Raw genomic sequence first — 18,419 nt, 5'->3', positions numbered from 1 at the left:
TCAGCAACAAATTTCAGTCGTATAACTATTCGGTCTCAACCCATCCCTTAGGTAGGGGGTAGAAGGAATACTTAGAGTCCCTTATGAGAGGCAGTACCCCGAGAGGCACACTCAGAAACCACAAACTCTGACAAATTGCTGAAACAGTCGGCTGTAAATAGGGTAGTGGTCGGAAGGTTTGAATCTATGTGTGTGTATGTGTGTGCAGACCTATATACCTATATAAATAATAAGCTGTCATTTATAACACTTCAAGTGCTCTAATATATATATGTATATATATATGGTGTGAAAGCTGAGATGTTGAAGGAAGGGGGTGTGACTGTACTTGAATGGTTGGTGAGATTGTTTAATGTGCGTTTTGTGTTGTCAATGGTACCAGTAGATTGGGTCTGTGCATGTATTGTACCACTATATAAGGGTAAGGGAGATGTGCATCATGAGTGTTGTAATTCAAGAGGTATTAGTTTGTTGAGTGTAGTTGGAAAAGTGTATGGTAGAGTACTGATTAATAGGATTAAGGATAAAACAGAGAATGCAATCTTGGAAGTACAGGGTGGTTTTAGAAGAGGTAGGGGTTGTATGAATCAGATTTTTACAGTTAGGCAGATATGCGAGAAATATTTAGCAAAAGGTAAGGAGGTGTATGTTGCGTTTATGGATCTGGAGAAAGCGTATGATAGAGTTGATAGGGAAGCAATGTGGAATGTGATGAGGTTATATGGAGTTGGTGGAAGGTTGTTGCAAGCAGTGAAAAGTTTCTACAAAGGTAGTAAAGCATGTGTTAGAATAGTAAATGAAGTGACCGATTGGTTTCCGGTGAGAGTGGGGCTGAGACAGGGATGTGTGATGTCGCCGTGGTTGTTTAACTTGTATGTTGATGGAGTGGTGAGAGAGGTGAATGCTCGAGTGCTTGGACGAGGATTAAAACTGGTAGGCGAGAATGATCATGAATGGGAGGTAAATCAGTTGTTGTTTGCGGATGATACTGTACTGGTACCAGACACAGAAGAGAAGCTTGACCGACTAGTGACAGAATTTGGAAGGGTGTGTGAGAGAAGGAAGTTGAGAGTTAATGTGGGTAAGAGTAAGGTTATGAGATGTACGAGAAGGGAAGGTGGTGCAAGGTTGAATGTCATGTTGAATGGAGAGTTACTTGAGGAGGTGGATCAGTTTAAGTACTTGGGGTCTGTTGTTGCAGCAAATGGTGGAGTGGAAGCAGATGTACATCAGAGAGTCAATGAAGGTTGCAAAGTGTTGGGGGCAGTTAAGGGAGTAGTAAAAAATAGAGGGTTGGGCATGAATGTAAAGAGAGTTCTATATGAGAAAGTGATTGTACCAACTGTGATGTATGGATCGGAGTTGTGGGGAATGAAAGTGATGGAGAGACAGAAATTGAATGTGTTTGAGATGAAGTGTCTGAGGAGTATGGCTGGTGTATCTCGAGTTGATAGGGTTAGGAACGAAGTGGTGAGGGTGAGAACGGGTGTAAGAAATGAGTTAGCGGCTAGAGTGGATATGAATGTGTTGAGGTGGTTTGGCCATGTTGAGAGAATGGAAAATGGCTGTCTGCTAAAGAAGGTGATGAATGCAAGAGTTGATGGGAGAAGTACAAGAGGAAGGCCAAGGTTTGGGCGGATGGATGGTGTGAAGAAAGCTCTGGGTGATAGGAGGATAGATGTGAGAGAGGCAAGAGAGCGTGCTAGAAATAGGAATGAATGGCGAGCGATTGTGACGCAGTTCCGGTAGGCCCTGCTGCTTCCTCCGGTGCCTTAGATGACCGCGGAGGTAGCAGCAGTAGGGGACTCAGCAGTATGAAGCTTCATCTGTGGTGGAAATGTGGGAGGTTGGGCTGTGGCACCCTAGCAGTACCAGCTGAACTCGGCTGAGTCCCTGGTTAGGCTGGAGGAACGTAGAGAGTAGAGGTCCCCTTTTTTGTTTTGTTTCTTGTTGATGTCGGCTACCCCCCAAAATTGGGGGAAATGCCTTTGGTATATGTATGTATGTATGTATATATATATATATATATATATATATATATATATATATATATATATATATATATATATATATATATATATATATATATATATATATATATATATATTATATATATATATATATATATATGTATGTATGTATATATATATATATATATATATATGTGTGTGTGTGTGTTTGTATGTGTGTGTATGTATTGAACCAAAATGTATATTATGCAAAAGTTTCTGGTCTTGTAGGTGTATAAAACGCTTAATTCTTGATATTTATTATTATTACTAGCTAAGCTACAACCTTAGTTGGAAAAGCAAGATTCTATAAGGTTAAGGGTTCTAATAGGGAAGAATAAACCAGTGAGAAAAAGAAATAAGGATTAATATACGATATGAGAAATAATGAACATTAAAAATAAAATATTTAAAAAAAACAGTAACAACATCAAAGCAGATATATTATATATAGACTATAAAAAAGACTTATATCAGCCTGTTCAACTTAAAAACCTTTGCGGTAAGTTTAGACTTTCTAAGTTCTACTGATTCAACTGCCCGATTAGGAAAATCCTTCCACAACTTGGTCACAGCTGGAATAAAACTTTTAGAATACTGTGTAGTATTGAGCCTCATGATGGAGAAGGCCTGACTGTTACAATTAACTACATGCCTAGTATTACGAACAGGATGGAACTGTCCGAGAAGATCTGAATGTAAAGGATGATCAGAATTATGGAAAATCTTATGTAACATGCATAACGAACTAATTGAACGACGGTACCAGAGAAAAATATCTTTATCAGGTATAAGAAATTCAATAGACCTTAAGTTCCTGTCCAACCAATTAAGATGAGATTCGGCAGCTGAAGACCAGACCGAAGATCGATACCCGAAAAAAGATAAAATGAAAAAAATTAAAAAACTTTTTCAGTATATATTTATCACCAAAAATTTTAAAAGACTTTCTCAATGAGTCAATTTTTGGTGCAATTGAGGGAGAGATACACCGAATGTGTTTCACAAAAGTAAATTTGCTATTAAGAATCTCACCTAGAATTTTAAAAGAGTCATACAGAGTTAAAGAAATATTATCAATGTTGAGATCCGGATGATGAGGAGACACTGTCCTTTCAACTTCCAGCCCCATAATTTTCACCACGCAGTAATTTTATCTGAATCTCTATTAAGGGATTCAGCGACCTCAGATCTATATTCAGGAGATGGAATTAATGTAAAGTGAGCAGCATTATCTGCATATGTAACGAGCTTATTTTCTTGGCCAAACTACTTGTCATGTTTATATAGTATGATAAGCAATGGTCAAAGAATACTACCGAAAAAAATAACTGCTCGTATGAAGCAAGACTAATACCACGACGAATACCTAGACTCATTTATTTTTCGTCTTGGGACTGAATATCAACGGGAATGATAAAGAAGTCTGAAATAGTATCTAATTAGCTATATATGAAATATAGTCGAAGGACAATATATATATATATATATATATATATATATATATATATATATATATATATATATATATATATATATATATTCTATAAGATGTTTCATGATAATGAAAATAGATGAAATAAAAAAAAATACTGAGTAAAAAAAAAATAAAACGATTAACAATATTCAAAACTCCAAGAAATTCTGACTTTGTTATTAAAAAGATAGATTTATGAGGAGTGAAATAACGGATATACTTAAATAGTAAAATGATAACACAAACACGGATTAGTCACTGAAAAAAGTCTCTTTTTCCCCAAGGTTAACTTCTTGCATTTTCTTGCATAACCTCACTGCATAAGGCCAAGGATGATACCCTCAACAGCATATAAAAGCAACAAACGGCAAAGCTGAAGACACACTTCCACTGCTTCCTTCCCCAAAGCAAGAACTCTCCTACATAATGGTAAGGATTATTGATACCCATCCAATTTCTATGTGGCATAAACTCTTCCATAGCTTCAATCCTTAATCATAACACGTGTGGTCCCCATAATATGTGGACTGCGTATAAGGAGTTTATTCCTTTCATTTGTTATAAGAATAAATGAAATGTCTTTTTGGAGAAATTTGGTGAAAGTTTTGAAAACTATCACTAAATGATAAATAGAGAATGTTGCTAACACTTAAGAAAGTTGACTTTACCTTTAAAATAGTAACAATAAACATACTTTTAATATTATGACTGAAAATGGTCTATTCATTGATGTTTTATGGTGAAATGTTCTTGCTAAACCGTATTCTAGGTTGATTTTTATATCAATTTCTGGTGTTAACATAAGGAAAAGATTTAAAAGCCAAGTAAAACATCTTGAGTGAAAAGAACTGACGTAAAATGATAAGAAAATAACAAATATAATATTGATAGCATGGGCTTGTGTGACCTTTCTATTCATAGAAGAAATCACTTAATTATTTGCAATATTCTTTTCGACTAAAATCAATTCACAAGTTTTCATGGTGGCAAGAAATGATTAAACTCTTTTATTTCCTTTTCAGAAACTATTGCTGATCACCGCCTTAGCCACAGTCGTGGCCTTGTGCCACGCAGGTGGTAGTAAAGGTGGATTCGGTGGAGGTGGACTTGGAGGAGGCGGATTTGGAGGAGGAGGTGGATTTGGAGGTGGCTCCTTCGGTGGCGGTCATGGAGGAGGCATTGGTGGTGGATCCTTCGGTGGTCGTTCATATGGAAGCCGTGGTTTTGGAGGAGGATCCCTTGGAGGTGGACACGGAGGAGGATCCTTTGGAGGTGGATCCTTCGGAGGTGGATCTTTTGGAGGTGGTAAAGGAGGATCCTTTGGAGGTGGCTCTTCTGGTGGTGGACACGGAGGAGGTTTTGGAGGCGGTAAAGGAGGATCCTTTGGAGGCAGCTCCTTTGGTGGTGGACATGGAGGAGGATTTGGAGGAGGTCATGGTGGTTCCATCGGAGGAGGTGGATTCTCCGGTGGCCGTCGCTATGGATAAAGGATTTTGCAAATTGTAAAATACTTTTTAAATAAAAACTAAACTAAACAACTCTTTTTTTTTCTATGTTTTATGCAAAATCCTCCTTTTTTATATATAATATTATTCATAATAATTTCTAAGCTATTTTTAGATCACATGAAAAATGATTAATTTAACATTTTATATTATCTTTTTTTTATGAATAAAGGAAATATTGAAATAGTCATATTCTCATACCCTTTAAGACTGATTAAGACAAATTCCCAGAAAACGAGTATTTTCTAGAAATCTTAATCAAACTCAAATGCAGGAAACTTGAAGACTTCCTTCCTGAATCGTCTGTGATGCATTCCTGAAAATTCACTAATTTTCATATCTATCATATCTTGTTCAAAATATAAGTTTATTTATACTCTTTAGTACTTTTCACTTTCATTACTTCATCAATTAAATCTCTCTCTCTCTCTCTCTCTCTCTCTCTCTCTCTCTCTCTCTCTCTCTCTCTCTCTCTCTCTCTTCCTTGGTTATGCTTCCCTCTTCATAACCGTTATTCATTTCTCACTTCTGATAATCGTGTTATCGGTCTGTAACAGTAACTCTCGTATTAGAAAATCATCGTCGAAAATTGCAATCTAATAGAATTATTCTTCCTGTGAGGTCGACTGGCATTAATACTTCCTTACGATATCTGATAATTGGTTTTTTTTTAACGACCAGAAAAATCCTCTTTTTGCAAAAGCCAAGTGATGCCACACTTTTCATATATTTGGACCGCTTGTGTGGGATACACAAGCGGTATATTAACGGGATTCCTTATTTTTTTTATATATATATTGTCGTTATCACTCTCTCCTCTCACTGATAAACTATCTATTAATGTATTTCCCTGCACCATTGTAGTTGAATTCTTGTGCCGTTCTTGACTGGAACGGGTTGTACAAACACTCAAGGTCCGACCATATAAAGTTTAGTTGCATCCACGAGTCTCTCATTCACAACCTAACTGCTCGCTGGCACATAGTTGTCTGTTGAAGTGTTCTTCATTCAATTGGGAAAAGAAAAAGAAAATGATACAAAGAGATGGAGAGTACTTTAAATTACCAATTAATGAGTCCTTTGCTAGTTATGCCTAAGCTTACTAAGCCACTAACTCCCTTCTTGAAAATGTTATTAAAGAGACGTGACTTTTTGTACGTTTGAATGATTTCGATCTTTTTGTCAGATACGAAACCTCAGAGTCTTGGCTAACTCCCGATCACTGGAAATATGCAGAAGGACAACACTGGACTTGCTCTAAGCTTTAGAGCACACTATATTGATGCTTTAGAGTCTAAAGCATCAATATACTGTACAATATACCAGAACACACATATATACAAACATATATATATATATATATATATATATATATATATATATGTATATATATATGTATGTATGTATGTATGTATGTATGTATGTATGTATGTATATATTTATATATATATATATATATATATATATATATATATATATATATATATATATATAAATGTATTTATATACAGTATATATATATATATAAATGTGTGTGTGTGTATGTAGTTATACATACACACATATATATATATTTATATATGTCCTATATGATATCGAGGAACGTGACTGGCTATATACTGTATATAGATATATAAATAACTTTCCTGTTATACTCAGCAACAAATTTCAGTCGTATAACTATTCGGTCTCTACCTATCCTTGGGTAGGGGGTAAAAGGATTACTTAGACCCTTATGAAAGGCAGTACCCCGAGAGGCACACTCAGAAACCACAAACTCTGACAAATTGCCGAAACAGTCGACTGTAAATAGTTTAGTGGTCGGAAGGTTTTAATCTATGTGTGTATGTGTGTGTGTATGTGTGTGCAGACCTATATAAATAATTTGCCGTCATTTATAACACTTCAAGTGCACTAATATATATATATATATATATATATATATATATATATATATATATATATATATATATATATGTATATATATATATATGTATATATATATACATATATATATATGTGTGTGTGTGTGTGAGTGTGTGTGCATGTGAGTGTGTGTGTATGTATTGAACCAAAATGTATATTAGTATATTATGCAAAAGTTTCTGAACTTGTATGTGTATGACACGCTTATATTCTTAATATTTATTATTATCACTAGCTAAGCTACAACCTTAGTTGGAAAAGCAAGATTCTTCATGGTTAAGGGCTCTAATAGAGAAGAATAGCCCAGTGAGAAAAAGAAATAAGGAAATTAATATACGATATGAGAAATTATGAACATTTAAAATAAAATATTCTAAAAAACAGTAACAACATCAAAACAGATATATTATATATAAACTATAAAAAAAGACTTATGTCAGCCTGTTCAACTTAAAACCTTTGCAGTAAGTTTAGACTTTTGAAGCTCTGATTCAACTGCCCGTTCAGGAAAATCCTTCCACAACTTGGTCACAGCTGGAATAAAACTTTTAGAATACTCTGTAGTATTGAGCCTCATGATGGAGAAGGCCTGACTATTACAGTTAACTACATGCGTAGTATTACGAACAGGATGGAACTGTCCGAGAAGATCTGAATGTAAAGGATGATCAGAATTATGGAAAATCTTATGTAACATGCATAACGAACTAATTGAACGACGGTACCAGAGAAAAATATCTTTATCAGGTATAAGAAATTCAATAGACCTTAAGTTCCTGTCCAACCAATTAAGATGAGATTCCGCAGCTGAAGACCAGACCGAAGATCAATACCCGAAACAAGATAAAATAAAAAAAGAAATTAAAACAATTTTTCAAAATAGATTTATCACCAAAAATTTTAAAAGACTTTCTCAATAAGTCAATTTTTGGTGCAATTGAGGAAGAGATACACCGAATGTGTTTCACAAAAGTAAATTTGCTATCAAGAATCTCACCTAGAATTTTAAAAGAGTCATACAGAGTTAAAGAAATATTATCAATGTTGAGATCCGGATGATGTGGAGACACTGTCCTTTCAACTTCCAGCCATATAATTTTTACCACGCAGTAATTTTATCTGAATCTCTATTAAGAGATTCAGCAACCTCAGATCTATATTCAGGAGATGGAATTAATGTAAAGTGAGCAGCATTATCTGCATATGCAACGAGCTTTTTTTCTAGGCCAAACCACTTGTCATGTATATATAGTATGATAAGCAATGGTCAAAGAACACTACCGAAAAATAACTGCTCGTAAGAAGCAAGCCTAATACCACGAAGAATACTCAGATTCACTTATTTTTCTTCTTGGGACTAAATATCAATGGGAATGATAAAGAAGTCTGAAATAGTATCAAATTAAATATATGAAATATAGTCGAAGGACAATATATATATATATATATATATATATATATATATATATATATATATATATATATATATATATATATATATATTCTATAAGATATTTCATGATAATGAAAATGGATGAAATAAAAAAAAAGTTACTGAGTATAGAAAATAAAAAATAAAACGATGAACAATATTCAAAACTCCAAGAAATTAAAATAGTATATGATTTCGTTACTAAAAAGAGAGATTTATAAGGAGTGAAATAACGGATATACTTAGATAGTGAAATGATAACACAAACACGGATTAGTCACTGAAAAAATCTCATTTTCCTCAAGGTCAACCTCTTGCCTTTTCTTGCATAACCTCACTGCATAAGGCCAAGGATGATACCCTCAATAGCGTATAAAAGCAACAAACGGCGAAGCTGAAGACACAGTTCCACTGTTTCCTTCCCCAAAGCAAGAACTCTCCTACATAATGGTAAGGATTATTGACACCCATCCAATTTCTATGTGGCTTAAACTCTTCCATAGCTTCAATCCTTAATCATAACAATTGTGGTCCCCATAATATGTGGATTGCGTATAAGGGGTTTATTCCTTTCATTTATTAAAAGAATAAATGAAATGTCTTTTTGGAGAAATTTAGTGGAAGTTTTGAAAACTATCAATAAATAATAAATAGAGAATATTGCTAACACTTAAGAAAGTTGACTTTACCTCTACAATAGTAACAAAAAACATATTTTTATAATTATGACTCTGAAAATGGTCTATTCATTGTTGTTTTATGGTGAATTGTTCTTGCTAAACAGTATTCTAGGTTGATTTTGATATCAATTTCTGGTGTTGACATAAGGAAAAGATTTAAAAGCCAAATAAAACATCTTGAAGGAAAAAAACTGTCGTAAAATGATAAGAAAAATATAATATTGATAGCATGGGCTTGTGTGACCTTTCTATTTATAGAAGAAATCACTTAATTATTTGCAATATTCTTTTCGACTAAAATCAATTCACAAAGTTTTCATGATGGCAAGAAGTGATTAAATGATTTTATTTCCTTTCCAGAAACTATTGCTGATCACCGCCTTAGCCACAGTCGTGGCCCTGTGCCATGCAGGTGGTAGTAAAGGCGGATTCGGTGGAGGTGGATTTGGAGGAGGAGGCGGATTTGGAGGAGGAGGTGGATTTGGAGGTGGATCTTTCGGTGGTGGTCATGGAGGAGGCATTGGTGGTGGATCCTTCGGTGGTCGTTCATATGGAAGCCGTGGTTTTGGAGGAGGATCCCTAGGAGGTGGACACGGAGGAGGATCCTTTGGAGGTGGATCCTTCGGAGGTGGCTCTTTTGGAGGCGGTAAAGGAGGATCCTTTGGAGGTGGCTCTTTTGGTGGTGGACAAGGAGGAGGATTTGGAGGCGGTAAAGGAGGATCCTTTGGAGGTAGCTCCTTTGGTGGTGGACATGGAGGAGGATTTGGAGGAGGTCATGGTGGTTCCATCGGAGGAGGTGGATTCTCCGGTGGCCGTCGCTATGGATAAAGGATTTTGCAAATTGTAAAATACTTTTTATATAAAAACTAAACTAAACAACTCTTTTTTTTTCTATGTTATATACAAAATCATCATTTTTTATATATAATATTATTCATAATACTTTCTAAGCTATTTTTAGATCACATGAAAAATTATCAATTTAACATTTTATATTATATTTTTTTCTGAAGAAAGGAAATATTGAAATAGTCATATTCTCATACCCTTTAAGACTGATTAAGACAAATTCCCAGAAAACGAGTATTTTTCTAGAAATTTTAATCAAACTCAAATGCATGAAATTTGAAGACTTCCTTCCTGAATCGTCTGTGATGCATTCCTGAAAATTCACTAATTTTCATATCTATCATATCTTGTTCAAAATATAAGTTTATTTATACTCTTTAGTACTTTTCACTTTCATTACTTCATCAATTAAATCTCTCTCTCTCTCTCTCTCTCTCTCTCTCTCTCTCTCTCTCTCTCTCTCTCTCTTCCTTGGTTATGCCTCCCTCTTCATAACCGTTATTCATTTCTCACTTCTGATAATCGTGTTATCGGTCTGTAACAGTAACTCTCGTATTAGAAAATCATTGTCGAAAATTGCTATCTAATAGAATTATTCTTCCTGTGAGGTCGACTGGCATTAATACTTCCTTACGACATCTGATAATTGGTTTTTTTTTAACGAACAGAAAAATCCTCTTTTTGCAAAAGCCAAGTGATGCCACACTTTTCATATATTTGGACCGCTTGTGTGGGATACACGAGCGGTATATTAACGGGATTCCTTATTTTTTTTATATATATTGTCGTTATCGCTCTCTCCTCTCACCGATAACCTATCTATTAATGTATTTCCCTGCACCATTGTAGTTAAATTCTTGTGCCGTTCTTGACTGGAACGGGTTGTACAAACACTCAAGGTCCGACCATATAAAGTTTAGTTGCATTCACGAGTCTCTCATTCACAACCTAACTGCTCGCTGGCACATAGTTGTCTGTTGAAGTGTGCTTCATTCAATTAGGAAAAGAGAAAGAAAATGATACAAAGAAATGGAGAGTACTTTAAATTACCAATTAATGAGTCCTTTTCTAGTTACGCCTAAGCTTACTAAGCCACTAACTCCCTTCTTGAAAATATTATTAAAGAGATGTGACTTTTTGTATGTTTCAATGGTTTCGATCTTTTTGTTAGATACGAAACCTCAGTCTCGGCTAAATCCCGATTACTGGAAATATACAGAAGGAAAAGACTGGACTTGCCCTAAACTTTAGAGCACAGTATATTGATGCTTTAGAGTCTAAAGCATCAATATACTGTACAATATACCGGAACACACAAACACGCACACACATACATACATATATATATATATACATATATATATATATATATATATATATATATATATATATATATATATATATATATATATATATATATATGTATGTATGTATGTATGTATGTATGTATGTATGTATCTATCTATCTATATATATATATATATATGTATGTATACACACACGCACACACACACACACACACACATATATATATATATATATATATATATATATATATATATATATATATATATATATGTCCTATATCATATCGAGCAACATGACTGGCTATATATTGTATATAGATTATAAATAACTTTCCTGTTATACTCAGAAACAAATTTCAGTCGTATAACTATTCGGTCTCTACCCATCCTTTGGGTAGGGGGTAAAAGGAGTACTTAGACCCTTATGCGAGGCAGTACCCAGAGAGGCATACTCAGAAACCACAAACCCTGACAAATTGCCGAAACAGTCGGCTGTAAATAGGGTAGTGGTCGGAAGGTTTGAATCTATGTGTGTGTGTATGTGTGTGCAGACCTATATACCTATATAAATAATTAGCCGTCAGTTATAACACTTCAAGTGCACTAATATATATATATGTATATATATATATATATATATATATATATATATAGATATATCTATCTATATATATATATATATATATATATATATATATAGATATATTTATCTATATATATATATATATATATATATATATATATATATATGTGTGTGTGTGTGTGTGTGTTTGTGTGTGTGTGTGTTTATGTATTGAAACAAAATGTATATTAGTATATTATGCAAAAGTTTCTGAACTTGTAGGTGTATGACACGCTTATATTCGTAATATTTATTATTATTACTTGCTAAGTTACAACCTTAGTTGGAAAAGCAAGATTCTATAAGATTAATGGTTCTAATATGGAAGAAGAGTCCAGTATGAAAAAGAAATAAGGAAATGAATATACGATATGAGAAATAATGAACATTTAAAATAAAATATTTTAAAAAACAGTAACAACATCAAAACTGATATATTATATATAAACTATAAAAAAGACTTATGTCAGCCTGTTCAACTGAAAAACCTTAGCGGTAAGTTTAGACTTTTGAAGTTCTACTGATTCAACTGTCCGATTAGGAAAATCCTTCCACAACTTGGTCACAGCTGGAATAAAACTTTTAGAATACTGTGTAGTATTGAGCCTCATGATGGAGAAGGCCTGACTATTACAATTAACTGCCTGCCTAGTATTACGAACAGGATGGAACTGTCCGAGATGATCTGAATGTAAAGGATGATCAGAATTATGGAAAAATCTTATGTAACATGCATAACGAACTAATTGAACGACGGTGCGAGAGAAAAATATCTTTATCAGATATAAGAAATTCAATAGACCTTAAGTTCCTGTCCAACCAATTAAGATGAGGTTCCGCAGCTGAAGACCAGACTGAAGATCAATACCCGAAACAAGATAAAATACAAAAAATTTAAACACTTTTTCAGTATAGATTTATCACCAAAAATTTTAAGACTTTCTCAATAAGTCAATTTTTAGTGCAATTGAGGAAGAGATACACCGAATGTGTTTCACAAATGTAAATTTGCTATCAAGAATCTCACCTAGAATTTTAAAAGAGTCATACAGAGTTAAAGAAATATTATCAATGTTGAGATCCGGATGATGAGGAGACACTGTCCTTTCAACTTCCAGCCCCATAATTTTCACCACGCAGTAATTTTATCTGAATCTCTAATAAGGGATTCAGCAACCTCGGATTTACATTCAGGAGATGGAATTAATGTAAAGTGAGCAGCATTATCTGCATATGTAACGAGCTTATTTTCTAGGCCAAACCATGTGCCATGTGTATATAGTATGATAAGCAATGGTCAAAGAACACTACCCTGAGGAACAACAGGGTACTCATCAACAACAACTCTCTGGAATCTATCAATTAAAACTTTAATAATGATGCTAAGAAAAAAAACATCCACTCCAAACTGTTTATTTTTGCAAATAAGGTCCTCATGATTAACATGATCAAAGGCATCAACAAATATAATTCTAAGGACAGCTTTATAACAGCGGATTAACAGCGCGGATTAGAAATCCGAGAAGATCAATGAGGCCGTTCACTGACTCTCTGCATGAAAGAACTTCCGATTGGTAGTGATTAACTAACCATGTGCGCTGCTAATCCGCACGGTTTCAGTCTATTAATTTATAGAATATACTAGGCCGCTCGGGAACGAAAAAAAAAAACCCTTCCGTGTGAAGACATGCCTCCTAAACTCCTAAAGAACGGATATATTTCCTCACGGAAAAAAAATCCGCTCGTGTGAAGCAAGCCTAATATAACGACGAATACTCAGATTCACTTCTGTTTCTTATTGGATAACAATTATATTGCAAAAATTGAATTTGCAATCGGAATATAATGCAAATTCGTAACTGAATGTTCCATAATTTTAGCTGAATATCAATGGGAAAGATAAATAAGATTTGATTTGATATATGAAATAGTCGAAGGACAACACACACACACATATATATATATATATATATATATATATATATATATATATATATATATATATATATATATATATATATATATATATATATATATATATATATATATATATATATATATATATATATATATATATATGTATATGTGTATATATATATATATATATATATATATATATATATATATATATATATATATATATATATATATATGTATATATATATATATATATATATATATATATATATATATATATATATCATATGTAAAATATTAGAAGATAAGGAAAATGGATGAAATGAAAGAATATTGCGAATAAAAAAAATTAAAAAAAGATCAAATATATTCAAAACTCCAAGAAGCGGAAACAATATCAGAATGTATTACTAAAAAAATAGATATATGAGAAGAGAAATAACGGGTATATTTAGATAGTGAAATGATAACGCAAACACGGATTAGTCACTGAAAAAAGTTTCCTTTTCCCAAGGTCAACCTCTTGCCCTTTCTTGCATAACCTCACTGCATAAGACCAAGGATGAATCCCTCAAAAGAGTATAAAAGCAAAACAAGGAGAGGCTGAAGACACAGTTCCACTGTTTTCTTCCGCAAAGAAAGAACTCTCCCACGAAATGGTAAGGAGAACTGACAGCCATCAAATTCCTATAATGCTTAAACTATTCTATAGTTTCAATTTTTAATCGTTACAAGTGCGGTCCCCATAAAGTGTGGACTGCGTAAACGGAGTTTATTCCTTTCATTTGTTAAAGGTTTTTAAAATATCACAAAATAATCAATAGAGAATAATATAAATATGCAAGAAAGTTGACTTTACCTTTACAATAGTAGAAAAAAACATATTTTTATTATTTTGACTGAGAAAGGTCAATTGGTGCTTGTTTTATGTTAAAAATATTCTTGCTTAACTTTATTCAAGGTTTATTTTGTTATTAATTTCTGGTGTTAATATAAGGAAAATAATTAAAAGCCATATAAAATCCCAAACATCTTCAGTGGAAAGAAATGACGTAAAATAACAAGAAACTAACATATATAATATTCATGGCTTTTTTGTCCTTTCTGTTTATAGACGAAATCACTAAATTATTTGCCCTACCCTTTTCGACTAAAATCAATTCACAAAGTGTTCATGATGACAAGAAATTATTAGACTACGTTATTTCCTTTGCAGAAACTATTGCTGATCACCACCTTAGCCACAGTCGTGGCCCTGTGCCATGCAGGTGGTAGTAAAGGCGGATTCGGTGGAGGTGGATTTGGAGGAGGAGGTGGATTTGGAGGTGGATCTTTCGGTGGCGGTCATGGAGGAGGTCGTTCATATGGAAGCCGTGGTATTGGAGGAGGATCCTTTGGCGGTGGACACGGAGGAGTATCCTTCGGAGGTGGATCCTTCGGAGGTGGATCTTTTGGAGGCGGTAAAGGAGGATCCTTTGGAGGTGGATCCTTCGGAGGTGGATCTTTTGGAGGTGGTAAAGGAGGATCCTTTGGAGGTGGCTCTTTTGGTGGTGGACACGGAGGAGGATTTGGAGGAAGTCACGGTGGTTCCATCGGAGGTGGATTCTCTGGTGGCCGACGATATGGATAATGAATGTAGCAAATTGCATAATAGTTATCAAATAAAACTAAATTAAAGAATTGTTGTTTCTCTATTTCATATGGAAAACCCTCCTTTTTTCTTATACGTTGATACCTCAGGATACGAACGTTTCTGTATACAAAAAACTCATCGTTCGAAACGACATACGAAGATTTTTTAGCGTCATATTACAAAAAGGTACTCATGGCACGAAAAAGAAAATAGCTTATAGCTTAGGACTATTGAATTATTCAAATATATTTTGATGTATTTCATTCTATTTCATTATACGAAAAAAAATCATATTATGAAAGCCATTCCCGAATTAATTTCACATCCTGAGGTATTACTGTAATATTCTTCAAAGTACTAGTTAAGCTATTTTTAGATCACATGAAAAAATTAGAAAATTTAATATATGATAGTTTCCAATTCATGATTTTATATAAAAATATTGAAATATTCATATTCTCATACCCTTTAAGACTGAAGTAGAATTTCCAGAAAACGAGTATTTTTCTATAAATCTTAATCAAAATTCAACGCATGAAACTTGAAGACTTCCTGAATTTCTGTGATGCATTCCTGAAAATTCCCTTACTTCTATATCTATCATATCTTGTTCATGAAATGAGTCTTTTGTGCTTTTTACTTTCATTACTTCTCTATCAATTAAATCTCTCTCTTTTCCTTGGTTATTCTTCCCTCTTCATAATCGTTATTCATTTCTCACGTCTGAATATCTGTCTGTAACAGTAACTCTCTTATTAGAAAATCAGTGTCGAAAGTTGCAATATGATAATATTAGTCACTCTGTGAAGTGGACTGACATTACTTTTTCCCTACGATGTCGGATAATTGGATAGTAGATACTACCACTAGAGAGTTAGGGAGTCCTTTGACTGGCCAGACAGTACTACATTGGATCCTTCTCTCTGGTTACGGTTCTTTCCCTTTCCCTACACAAACACCGAATAGTCTGGCCTATTCTTTACAGATTCTCCTCTGTCCTCATACACCTGACAACACTGAGATTGCCAAACAATTCTTCTTCACTCAAGGGGTTAACTACTGCACAGTAATTGTTCAGTGGCTACTTTCCTCTTGGTTAGGGTAGAAGACACGCTTTAGCTATGGTAAGCAGCTCTTCTAGAAGATGGACCCTCCAAAATCAATCAAACCATTGTTCTCTAGTCTTGGATAGTACCATAGCCTTGGTACCATGGTCTTCCACTGTCTTGGGTTAGAGTTCTCTTGCTTGAGGGTACACTCGGGCACACTATTCTATCTACTTCCTCTTCTTCTTGTTTTGTTAAAGTTCTTATAGTTTATATAGGAAATATTTAAATTTATTTTAATGTTGTTACTATCTTTAGAATATTTGATTTTTCCTTGTTTCCTTTTCTCACTGGGCTATTTCCCCTTTGGGGTCCCTGGGCTTATAGCATCCTGCTTTTCCAACTAGGGTTGTAGTTTAGCATTTAATAATAATAATAATAATAATAATAATAATAATAATAATAATAATAATAATAATAACGAACAGAAGAATCCTCTCTGAGAGCCAAGCCACACTTTTCATATAGTTGGACCGCTTGTATGTGATACAGAGGTTATGCATTAATGGTATTTTTTATTTTTTTATATATTGTCGTTATCGTTCTCCACTACCACTGATAAACTACCTATTCCTGTATTTCCCTGCACCATTGTAGTTGAATTTTTGTACCGTTCTTGACTGGAACGGGTTGTATAAATACTCGAGCTCCAACCAAATAAAGTTCAGCTGAATTCACGCGAGTCTCTCACTTAGAAGCTAACTGCTCTCTGGCACATAGTTGTCTGTTGAATTATGCTTCATTCACTTAGGAAAAGAGATAGAAAGCAAAGAAAAAATGATACAGAGAAATTGAGAATACTTTAAAGTATCAATTTCTGAGCCTTTTACTAGTTATGCCTAAACTCACTAATCCACTGATTCACTTCTTGAAAATATTGTTAAGGAAACGTGACTCTTTGTACTTTTAAAAGATTTTATCCTTTAACAAATACGTAGCCTCTGAGTCTTGGCTAACTCCCGATTACTGGACATATTCAGGACATGATTGGACTTGCTCTAAAGCATCAATATACTGTACAGCATACAATAACACACAAACACACACATATATGTAAATATAATTATATATATATGCACTTATATATCTATTTATCTATATATATACATATATATATATATATATATATATATATATATATATATATATATATATATATATATATATATATATATATATATATATATGTGTGTATACATGTATATATACACACTTATATATCTATTTATCTATGTATATATATATATATATATATATATATATATATATATATATGTGTGTATATATATATATATATATATATATATATATATATATATATATCTATATGTACGTATATATATATATATATATATATATATATATATATATGTATATATATAGATATATATATATATATATATATATATATATATATATTTATATATATATTATTATTATTATTATTATTATTATTATTATTATTATTAGCTAAGCTACAACCGTGGTTGGAAAAGCAGGATACTATATTATGCTCAAGGGATTCATCAGGGAAAAATAGCCCAGTGAGGAAGAGAAATTAATAAACTACAAGAGAAGTAGTTAACAATTAAAATCGAATATTTTAGGAACAGTAGCAATATTAAAATCGATCTTTCATACGCAAACTATGAAAAGATATCTTTGTCATCCATTTCAACATAAAAACATGTGCTGCACGTTTGAACTTTTTGAAGTTCCTCCGATTCAACTACCTAATTATGAAGACCATTCCACAACATGGTCTCAGCTGGAATGAAACTTCTAGAATACTGTGTAGTATTAAGCTTTATGATGGAGAAGGCATGAATGCTAGAATTAAGAGTATACGGGATGCTACTGTCCGGGAAGATATCAATGCATAGGATAATCAGAGTTATGACAAATCTTATGCAACATCCAAAACAAACTAACTAAACTACGGTGACAGAGATTAAT

The 18,419-nt window shown here is 33.3% G+C and overlaps 4 protein-coding genes across 4 annotated transcripts in view; all 4 read left to right on the top strand.

The window, feature by feature from the left end:
• The first annotated feature begins 3,102 nt into the window (after window positions 1–3,102).
• Window positions 3,103–5,011, top strand: LOC137655206 (acanthoscurrin-1-like). The gene is made up of 3 exons (XM_068389088.1): window positions 3,103–3,225; window positions 3,835–3,915; window positions 4,509–5,011. The coding sequence occupies exons 1-3, from the start codon at window positions 3,103–3,105 to the stop codon at window positions 4,971–4,973; spliced, it is 669 nt and encodes a 222-aa protein (XP_068245189.1). The 3' UTR covers window positions 4,974–5,011.
• A 3,754-nt stretch (window positions 5,012–8,765) lies between these two features.
• On the top strand, window positions 8,766–9,857 carry LOC137654995 (acanthoscurrin-1-like). The gene is made up of 2 exons (XM_068388891.1): window positions 8,766–8,799; window positions 9,390–9,857. Exons 1-2 carry the CDS (start codon window positions 8,797–8,799, stop codon window positions 9,855–9,857), a joined length of 471 nt encoding a protein of 156 aa, XP_068244992.1. The 5' UTR covers window positions 8,766–8,796.
• A 3,038-nt stretch (window positions 9,858–12,895) lies between these two features.
• On the top strand, window positions 12,896–15,354 carry LOC137655204 (acanthoscurrin-1-like). Its single transcript, XM_068389087.1, has 3 exons — window positions 12,896–12,946; window positions 14,303–14,383; window positions 14,941–15,354. Exons 1-3 carry the CDS (start codon window positions 12,896–12,898, stop codon window positions 15,352–15,354), a joined length of 546 nt encoding a protein of 181 aa, XP_068245188.1.
• A 298-nt stretch (window positions 15,355–15,652) lies between these two features.
• Window positions 15,653–18,419, top strand: part of LOC137655203 (keratin, type I cytoskeletal 10-like) — a 4,807-nt gene continuing 2,040 nt past the window's right edge. The window contains exon 1 of the mRNA XM_068389086.1: window positions 15,653–15,688. Coding sequence (XP_068245187.1) covers window positions 15,653–15,688 — 36 coding nt within the window. The remainder of the gene's footprint in view (window positions 15,689–18,419) is intronic.

Source organism: Palaemon carinicauda, chromosome 16, assembly GCF_036898095.1.
Source record: "Palaemon carinicauda isolate YSFRI2023 chromosome 16, ASM3689809v2, whole genome shotgun sequence".
NCBI classification, from domain to species: Eukaryota; Metazoa; Arthropoda; class Malacostraca; order Decapoda; family Palaemonidae; genus Palaemon; species Palaemon carinicauda.
The sequence above is the reverse complement of the archived record's forward strand: the minus strand, read 5'-3'. Positions and strand labels throughout refer to the sequence as shown.

Bases quoted from the DNA above. Each gene is read 5' to 3' on its own strand.
- LOC137655204 (XM_068389087.1), top strand. From the start codon at position 12,896: ATGAGGAGACACTGTCCTTTCAACTTCCAGCCCCATAATTTTCACCAC. The intron at 12,947-14,302 runs GTAATTTTATCT...ATCCCTCAAAAG, and splicing joins CCCATAATTTTCACCACGCA to AGTATAAAAGCAAAACAAGG. The intron at 14,384-14,940 runs GTAAGGAGAACT...TTTCCTTTGCAG, and splicing joins AAGAACTCTCCCACGAAATG to AAACTATTGCTGATCACCAC.
- LOC137655206 (XM_068389088.1), top strand. From the start codon at position 3,103: ATGATGAGGAGACACTGTCCTTTCAACTTCCAGCCCCATAATTTTCAC. The intron at 3,226-3,834 runs GTAAAGTGAGCA...TACCCTCAACAG, and splicing joins ATTCAGGAGATGGAATTAAT to CATATAAAAGCAACAAACGG. The intron at 3,916-4,508 runs GTAAGGATTATT...TTTCCTTTTCAG, and splicing joins AAGAACTCTCCTACATAATG to AAACTATTGCTGATCACCGC.